Source organism: Triticum dicoccoides, chromosome 5B (assembly GCF_002162155.2).
Source record: "Triticum dicoccoides isolate Atlit2015 ecotype Zavitan chromosome 5B, WEW_v2.0, whole genome shotgun sequence".
Taxonomy (NCBI): domain Eukaryota; kingdom Viridiplantae; phylum Streptophyta; class Magnoliopsida; order Poales; family Poaceae; genus Triticum; species Triticum dicoccoides.
The window spans coordinates 698,722,332-698,732,373 of NC_041389.1; the positions used below are offsets into that span (position 1 = coordinate 698,722,332).

At 50.6% G+C, this 10,042-nt stretch overlaps 1 protein-coding gene across 1 annotated transcript; it reads left to right on the plus strand.

Annotated features, from left to right (window-relative positions):
- The first annotated feature begins 3,376 nt into the window (after window positions 1-3,376).
- LOC119312741 (protein DETOXIFICATION 54-like) lies at window positions 3,377-7,556 on the plus strand. The gene is made up of 2 exons (XM_037588498.1): window positions 3,377-4,552; window positions 6,119-7,556. The coding sequence occupies exons 1-2, from the start codon at window positions 3,581-3,583 to the stop codon at window positions 6,689-6,691; spliced, it is 1,545 nt and encodes a 514-aa protein (XP_037444395.1). The 5' UTR covers window positions 3,377-3,580; the 3' UTR covers window positions 6,692-7,556.
- The last annotated feature ends 2,486 nt before the right edge of the window (window positions 7,557-10,042 follow it).

The window sequence follows — 10,042 nt, forward strand, 5'->3', positions numbered from 1 at the left end:
AGTTAGGGTTTCAGAGCGATGAGCCCGATGGTTTTTTTTGTGGGACATCCGTGGGGTCAGTGGTGGACTGGGCTTGTCAGGCGGATGCACCCGGGCCACCTCATATCCGCCCTACATTTGGGACGGATATGAGGGGTGCCGGTCTGCCCAGGCATTTGAGGCCCGTTTGAGAACTCCGGTTGTGTCGGTATTTTGTGACCGATCAGTGACCGGACGGCCTGCCCGAGCGTATGAGACACATATAGGGCACCCGGCTGTAGATGCTCTCGGATCGACTTTGGAGAAAGGGCCGGGCCACAGAGTTCATAGTTCGTACTGCCCAGGCCCACTTACTCGCCTTCATTTCTATCGGAAGAAATTTGATCTCGGGCTCGGTAACATTGTGAATCTTTTTCTGAAAAGCCTCTACAACATTGTGATGTTCATATCCATTTTAATTAATAAGTACTAAATATTCAAGCAAAGCTAAAACAACAATCAATGATTAAAACCACACCCAATCGGTAAGAAGATTACATGGTATCGAGAACAGAGTGCATATAAGGTCCAATTAAGCATGCCACAACGATTTTCCCTAAAATAACAGCAACCCCCCCCCCCCCTCCGGTGTGTGTGTGAGACAGAGAGAGAGAGCTATGTGGTGGTCACATCCGGGTTTTATTATGATGGACCAAAAGTTTGAGGTATTGGTAGTTATGGAAGAGGTTACATAAAAAGGCGAGTAACTGAAAATTAAACAACTGAATAAGTTGTGAGACGAAATGTGCACTCACCTCACTTAAGTTACACAAACCCTTTTAACATAAGTTCTATGAAATGCTATATTATCGTTGTTCGGTGTTGCTATTGAAAAGTAATTTGACATATGTACTAAGCAAGTACTGAAAGCATAATTTTCTTGGAACATCTTATTCTTCCTACTGGGCGTTGAAGAATACAAAACCAAAATAAACTATAAACATAACATAAGGAATTCCAAATAGTTGCTACCCAACCTATGGTGAGAATATATGTTTTTTGAAGGTGTACGTGAGGAGGCAAAATCCCATCTTAACAACTTTTCATTATGCTGAAAGGCAGCCCAATAGTAACTAGTTGTAAGGGGAAGGCGTTGTGGCTACAAACCGTTGATGATGCACGCAGACATGCATAAAAACCTACTGCATGGTAACAGCAATGGGGAGGACCAACACGGATCCCAGCAAAATTCTGCACCTCCAAGATCGTCTTTTATAGATATTTCTTGAGCATTGCCAGCCTCAAAGGAGGACATCGGGGCATCGAGTAGGTTTCCGATGGGTTGTAGATCGAGTGGTAACAGGTTGTACGTATCCATGTGGTATCCGGTGATCGAGTGGTAACCGGCTGCCAGTAGGTACAGAAGCCTGCGTGGTTCATGACCGGCGTGCAGGAGTGCATAAAGAAGCACGGCCGTGCTAGCCGTTGGCCGGCGCGAGCGGCGGCAGGCATGGGCGTGGCGAGGGAAGTGGAGGTGGGCGGCCGAGCGTGCATGCAGCAGTTGCGTGCTTGGTTTTTTTACGTGGGTGCTAAGTTTCTTTCCCTTTTTTCCGAACATGGGCGATTTGCTTTCTTTTTGACGTGACTAATTTCTTTCTTTCTTTTTTGACATGATTGATTTGTTTCCTGATTTAAGACATTCTTTTAATTCGTAATTCTGTTATAAGATGTTCTTTTTTCTTAATTAAGATGATTTGATTTGGTACATTATTTGGAAGATCTCGTGTGTTGCTGTTTGGATATGTGCGGTCAAGATTGAGTGGATTCACACAACTCGCTCTTGCGATCAAGATTCTATCCGGATTATTTTCCTTGGGAGAATTTGGTGCATTTGAGTGGATGAGGATGGAGAGTATGGAGCCGAAGAGAAACCGGATCGAAGAAGAAAAAATGAATGTGGAAGGTGAAGGAAAAAAAACAGCATGAGATGGGAATGGGAGGAAAGAAAACCAGTGTGGAGGGGTAGTGGTGAGAGGTGAGGCGAAACTAAACCGCTGAGGCAAAAATAAACCATAGATACCGGCCTACCAACTCCAACTTTAGAAGTAGAGATCAAATAGAAAAAAAAACGAAACATAGAAAAAAATAATAAAAATGCGCGCACACGTCAAATGGTCCGGCCAACCTTGATTATAGTTAATGTTTTGGTAAAATTTGATTTGCTCTGGCCATGGGTAGTGGAAGGCAAAGAAAGTTTGGATTGAGTTCGGGTTTTTTAAGATTTGATTTGAATGAGTAAATGCATGAGTTTTCTTTAGAGAAGTGCCGATTTGATGAATTAATGCAAGCGTCAAATAGGCCGGTTCAAATTCGCTACGGTTCAGCGAAAGGTCATCTGTAAGACACGCTCGCAGGCGTAATGTAGGGATGACGGGAGAAGAGATTTTGTGTGCTAAGAGCATCTACGGCTGACATGGCAAATCCGGCCCCTCAAAAGCCCGTGGACGTGACTGTGCGCATCCATGGGCATTGACCGGTCACACCTCAAATTTCTCTTCTCATAACCGGACACCTCAATTAGCATACCTCAAATTGACACAAACTCTTACAACTATGTAAACGGTGTAATTTACACACATCGTCCGGCTACTACATCAAGACATGCCATCGGACTATCAGAATTTGCATGTTTACCAACATGGTAGTTATGGAGAGCCCTTACTCTTCTCGGCGCCCTTGGCAACCTTCTCGCGGAAATAGCGGTCGAAAACACAATATAGATCGAGCCGGATCTGCGCATCGCCAGAGCTGTCCAACCTGTCATTGTCCTTCTCCTCCTTGGCGGCAGTCCGGCCATGGCACGGACCACCCGACTATGTTCTCAGGTCAGGGCACGCGTATTCCTCCGCTGCTGCTTGTTTACAATGCGGGCGCGGATGGCTTCCTCCTCTGCGGCACCCAACGCCTCCGCATTAGCCACCTCGGCCGCCGCCATGTCGGTAGCGAGGCGGGCCTCAGCCACCCTCATCCTCTCCTTTCCAAGGCGGACACACCAGTACTGGTAGCACACATACTCTGACGGACAACTAATTGGAAAGGGAGATTGGAAGGCTTCCGGGAGGACCGCGATGATCCAGCCCCAAGGGACCCGAGCGTCCGGTGCGCCGACGCAATGGACTCGTGCTGGACAGATCCCGCCGTTTGTCAGGCGATGTCGTCTCGGGAGTTGCGGAGTGCAATACAAACGGCCATTGGCTCGTTGGCTCCTCTGTAGGGTCGGGTGGGCCGACGCCGTACTGCCCACAGGTTCGTATCTGCGTTTGCGGCGGCAGTGGTATATGTAGAGATACAATAATGAGAACCCTCGAAACTGCAGCGTCTTTCATGGCAGACAGGTAACGCGTCTGCGCGGTCACATTTATAGACGGAGCAACCAAATCCCAAGAGTCATTCGTATACAGATACACGGGAGCGAGCCCGGCCGGAAACGAAACACCATTCGTCGCTCCCTCGCCTCACACCAGCGCGCACTCTGCCTCCTCTTCTCGGTCGCGCGTCGCCTCTGCCCTGCCTCGCCAACGACAGCAAACACCGGCTAACCAGCCAACAAAGAGCCGCCGACATGGCCATCCCGCTCCAGGCGAAGAAGCAGCAGGAGAACGGAAGCAAGGGCGGCCAAGGCAGCGACGTGGACGGCGGCGACGACAACCCTTCGGCGGCGGAGGAGCTGCGGGAGCTGTGGCGCATGGCGGCGCCGATCACGGCGCTCAACTGCGTCGTGTACCTGCGCGCCATGGTGTCCGTGCTCTGCCTGGGCCGGCTCGGCCCGCTCGACCTCGCCGGCGGCGCCCTCGCCATCGGGCTCACTAACATCACGGGCCACAGCGTGCTCTTCGGCCTCGCGTCCGGTCTCGAGCCGCTTTGTGCCCAGGCCTACGGCTCCCGCAACTACGACCTGCTCACGCTCTCCCTCCACCGCGCCGTGCTGCTGCTCGCCATCGCCGCCGTCCCCATCGCGCTGCTCTGGCTCAACGTCGGCCCCATCCTCGTCGCGCTCGGCCAGGACCCGGCCATCTCCGCCTCCGCCGCCGCATACGCCGCGTGGGCGCTCCCGGACCTCGCCGCGCTGGCCGTGCTCCAGCCGCTCCGCGTCTACCTTCGGTCCCAGGGCATCACCAAGCCCATGGCCGCCTGCTCCGCCGCCGCCGTCGCGCTGCACATCCCGCTCAACTTTCTCCTCGTCTTCCGCATGGGCTTCGGCGTGCGCGGCGTCGCGGCCGCGCAGGCGCTCACCAACACCAACATGGTGCTCTTCCTGCTCGCCTACGTCCGCTATGCGGGCGCGTGCGACGAGACGTGGAGGGGCTTCGCGCGGCCGGCCGCCGTCGCCAGCGGGCTCGGCGGGCTCGTCCGCCTGGCCGTGCCCAGCTGCATCGGCGTGTGCCTCGAGTGGTGGTGGTACGAGGTCGTCACCGTGCTCGCCGGCTACCTCCAGAACCCCACCGCCGCCGTCGGCGCGGCCGGAGTCCTTATCCAGACCACCAGCCTGATGTACACCGTGCCCATGGCTCTCGCGGCCTGCGTCTCCACCCGGGTAAGAATAAGATTAGGAAACACTAGCCCAGCCCGCCATTGGTGTCAACTTTCCAAAAGGAAAAGAAATCTTTGATTCGTGAAATGAACACTTGCCCGCCATTGTCATCAACTTTCCACAAAGAATGATTATTATTTTGATTCGTGTGGATCACCCAACTGCCAAATTCCTTTTGGGGTTTCAATCACATCGCATCGCATCGATCGACCGATCCGTTGGTGATGTGGGCGAGAGGTTGTTATATTGCTGGTGATGATGAGTTTGTTGCGAGCATGCATCATCATGGGACGTATCGCACGTAACTTGTTGTGCCGGCACATCCCTCTTGCTCACACATTTTCTGGTGCTCTCTTTCCTTCTTTTTTTTGCACCTTCTGTTTTGCATGATACCCAACCGATATTCACTTGCGTTTTTGGTCCCATGCATGATTTACGAGACCAAGCTTAATTTTTCCTCCATTTTTTACGCCATATTTTGGGGTCACTTTGTACCATCTGTTTTTGGAAATGAAGATTTCTTTGCCCTGCATGCATGCTTTTTGTAAAAGAAAATCCAATTTTCTTGAGCTAAATTCTGTCAAAACATCCTGTATATTGGGTTCTTTAACACTTCGAAGATGCGAGCTTGTTTTTGGGAGACACGCAAGTCTGTCTAGCTGCTTTGAGCTACTCTTGTCAAAACATAGTTTCATTCAATATCAGTCGGAACAAAAGTTGGATGCACCGCACACACTTGCTTAGCTAGGCTAGCTGCACACATTTGCCATAGACCTACTTCCAAAACGGCAAAATAAATGTTGCCATACTTCCATTGAAGCACAAAATATCTTCCCACTATATAGCTGCTACCTACATATTTTCCTTGGCTACATACTTCAATTTCGGTGAATTTGGGTACATACTACATACTCTAGTAGTTAGAGCTTTCATAACCATTATCTTAAAAAATAACGTTGAATTTTTTTATCTAAAAAGACCCAGCTGATCGGGTAAACGGAATATTTGGACCGAATTAAGTGCCATATATTCCCCTAAGAAAAAGGAAAAACTGACGTATATTCTGAGTCCCAAAAGACACACTCCCACGTTCCTTTCTTAGGTAGATTCCCAGGTAGCTAGACTAGACAGCTGCTGTTTTTACCCCAGGTAAAATAGTGCAGGTGAAAAGTTGAGTTTTACTAGTTACAGCGACGAGAGACAGAAACGACAAGGTTTGCAGTGGTAAAAGCTTTGGTTGCTTTCTTCTTCTTCCACTGGCCCATGGCGTGGCCTGGTCTGGTCTCTTCGTGGCAGCATGCACACAATTGCACCACTGTGCACACATAGCAGCTGAGTTGACCAATCAATGGCCGCTGCAGTAGCTAGCCGCCGGGCCACATGCGGCAGCAGTGCTCCCACTGCTCAGTTGCCGGAAAAGACAAGACCAGCTCCTCACTCCACTGTGGCCACTGTTTGTTTCTGCAGTGCGCACCATTTCTGTGTTTGTGTTAATCGATCGATCTTGTTGAGCTTTAGCAGGGCATGCATGGTGGTTTTCTGATTTGCATGGTGGGTGGATGCATGCAGGTGGGCAACGAGCTGGGCGCCGGGAAGCCGCGGCGTGCGCGGATGGCGGCGACGGTGGCGCTGTGGTGCGCGGCGGGCGTGGGCCTGGCGCACGTGGCGTGGACGGTGGCGTTCAGCGCGCAGTGGGTGTCGCTGTTCACGCGGGAGCCGTCGGTGGTGCTGCTGGCGTCGGCGGCGATGCCGGTGCTGGGGCTGTGCGAGCTGGGCAACTGCCCGCAGACCACGGGGTGCGGCGTGCTGCGCGGCACGGCCAGGCCCGCCGTGGGCGCCCGCATCAACCTGCTCTCCTTCTACCTCGTCGGCACGCCCGTGGCGGTGCTGCTGGCGTTCGGGCCCTGGCCGTGGACCGGGTTCGGCGGGCTGTGGTACGGGCTGCTGTCCGCGCAGGCCGCGTGCGTGGCCCTGGTGCTGGTCGCCGTCGTGTGGCGCACCGACTGGCGCGTCGAGGCCATGCGCGCGCGGAAGCTGACCGGCACCGGCCCGGAGACGACGGCGACCGCCACCGAGGGCGAGCAGGAGGAGATGAGGCGCCTCGTGGCCGGCAACGGCCGGGAGGCCGACGTCGACGTGTAGAGACCCGTTCCTTTCGGTGAACCACCTAGTTTAGCCCTACGTGCGGTGCATCGCGGTGACATGCTAAAATCAAGCCAAAAACTAGCCATTCCACTCGTAGGGCAGCCGTAGCATCTTTGCAGCACCTAGCTGGCTAGCTTTAGTTATTGCGGTGAGCCACACAGCTCACAGTTTTGCCGAGCCTAATAAGCGGTGGTGTGTTGCATTGAAGTGGTAGGGTTGCTGCTTGGAGAAATGGGCTAGCTAGCTAGCAAGCTAATCAAGCTAGAGATCTTGATCGAGCTAAGCAAGTTCATCCCAATTGACACGCACTTCCTTTTGTGTACTAGCTAAACAAGTTCATTAGCACTTGATTTTGGGATCGATGGGGCATGCATGCATGCCTTGAAAAAGAAGCATGGAGCCTTTGGGAACCTTTGCATCTGCCATTGCTTCCTGCCGCATACGAGAAAGTTGGCTAATAGAGTATTTGGATAGGATGCTAACCTGCACTGAACGTGAAGGATCGAGGAGGTTGCTGTGTGATGGATGATCGGGGTGTCTCGATCTGATCCTGTTTTATTCCTTTCTTTCTCGTGTAAGTGTATCAGCTAGCATGGCTTTATGGGAAAGAGGGGGCGGCTTTGCTCGTCATATATTCCCCTCCCCTTTGCGGAGGACAACGTATCGCTAGGTCTCGCTTTCGCCTTTCTCTCTGGCTAGAGCGGGGCCGGCTGAATCCTTACCTTGCGCCCGCCTGTCTCACCGTCTTTAGAGCATGGTTAAGGATGCGTTTGGTTACCTCAACCGATCTTTCATATTTGCATCAGTGGCTCATTTGAGTCTGGCTGGGTTAATGTAGGTTGAAAACCATGTTCTGTAGATTATTTGGTTGCCTGCTTATGTTTTTCTATCAGAGGGTTTGCCTCTGCAATTTTCATTAAGGGAAACCAAAAGCGAGCTACAAGCACCAATCTTAAAAGAGGACCAACAACAGCTACGAGACTACTACTAGATGCAACATGAACAGAAACAGGCATAAGGGTCTGTTTGGTTTCAATAAGTCACCTGACTTATAAGTCAGATGACTCAAAACCAGTGACTTATAAGTCACGCCTGTTTGGTTGTCACCTGACTTATAAGTCACCTGACACACCTTCCCACACCAATCAACATCATGCAGGTGGTGGACCCACGCAAAAGGGGATGACTTATAAGTTTTAAGTTGGGGTGGAGCAACTTATGACTTATAAGTTCGGGTGATTTATAAGTCGGGTCTGTTTGGTAAAATAAGTCACTTTTGTCACTTTTCGACTTATAAGTTGGTGACTTATTTGAAACCAAACAGGCCCTAACTACTGCCCAGCTTGGCGCACCCCAACACAACACAGGGAAATGTCACCGCCACATCCAAGCCAAGACAAACGGCAAAGGTCCAGTCGATTACAAGTTTAGCAGAAGAACATCAAAAGCAGCTAAAAACCATAGCAAACGCAAGCCTAAACTAATCAGCGACTGCATTCGAAGTGAAGATTCATCCATGCCCAGCCTGACTCCTCAAGCTTCATGTAACCTAGGCACGTTATATCTCCACCCCTGCGCTGACTTGTAGACTTCACTTGCTACTCGTTTAAGATGTTTTGAACCCAGCTCCAGCTCCTTTTTTGCATCAGTCCTTTATCTGCAAAATAGACCATGCCACAATCAAGTATGTCATCATTTGAATCAGTGTCATAGGATTAGTATAACATTTGAGTTTGGGAAGTAGATGATGAGGTAGAACCTATTGCCTGTTTATTATCAAACCTTTGGGAGTTACTTCTACGATTGCTCAGGATTGCTATGCTATGCTTGTAGACGTGGATTGGGTGAGTGTATCCATGACAGATGTGAGAATTATTAATTAATGATTAACTTAAGGTGGCTACTTGAATTCACATCTGGGTAGATTGGTTACGGGCACCTGAAGAATCCAGTGTTGTCCTAGGATATATGGGAGTACCCGTGTGATCATCCTACGGTTCGCCACCCAGGCTCAAAGGGATCATAAGATTATTCATGCTAGAAACTTCCGTGTGCAACCACAAGCTATTATGGGCTCTAGCATAGTTGAGTACATTGCATGACCTTTTTTAGTGGTGGGCTAGCAGATGTAGGGGAAAGTAGGTGTAATTGTCCACCCAGAGTAAATAGTTAATGTCTCTGATAGACTGTGTCTCGGTCATCCGTTTCTCAAACGCCATGTAGTGCGAGAAATTCAACGGAGGAGATCGAGTCTTGTGGGGAGAAGTGCGCAAACCTCTGCAGAGTGTACAAACTTATCATGGTTAGCCCTGTTCCCGGTTATGGACATCTTGAGTACCTGGTTCTTGGATTATCATGTTGATCTCATCACTCTAATTTAACTTTGTTGGGTAATTGATGATGTTTAATTGGGCTTGAGTTGGAGTAACCTTCTCAATTAACAACCACCATGATAGTTAAATAAAATTTATTCCTTTGATGTAGGGAAAAATTGTCTTTATGCAAAACTTTAACCATAGAGCTTTCCATCAGCCACGTATGCATGTAGTGATAGCATGTATTCTGTTCATTACTCCTTTGTGATACATTGCCAGCATATTCCATGTGCCGACCCATTTCGGGCTGCAACATATCATGTTTCAAACTTTTCAGATGACGAGTAAGGTGCCATAGGTCGTCGTCGTTCATTCAGCTATGCCGTTGGAGTTGATGGACTCACTTTATCTTCCAAGCCTTCCGTTGTTATCTTGTTTAGATGGCCTTAAGCCATTTTATTGTAATAAGTTCTCTTTTGAGACATTCGAAGTAATAAGTGTGTGATTGAAACTCTGTTATAAATCCTCAAGTACTGTGCCTGTCAGCATTACACTACTAGGGAAAACCTTATACACAGAATCTTACCAGTAGCGCTTGTTAAAATGAGGCGCTGCTGCTACTTAGCAGTAGCGCGTCTGGCTAAACCGCGCTACTACTACCCCCTTAGCAGTAGCGCGGCAGGAACAGAACGCGCTACTACTACAATTGCCACACCGGTCTCGACATGCTAGGTATAGTAGTAGCGCCCTTCTAGAAACGGCGCTACTACTACGGATTTTAGCAGAAGCGAGTTTTTCCTCCCCACGCTACTGTTAAAGCTAGTTTCACCTAACCCCACGCGCGGCCTGATTCCCTCTCCTCTGCTTCCTCCCCCAATTCCCCACTCTCTCTTCTCCCCCTCGTCGCCTCCGCCCGGCCGCCGTCTCGCCGCCGTCTCCCCTGACCCCGCCTCGCGGCCGTTTCCCCTGACCCTGCCTTGCCGCCGTCTCCCCCGACCCCGCCTCGCCGCCGTCTCCCTCGACCCGCCTCGCC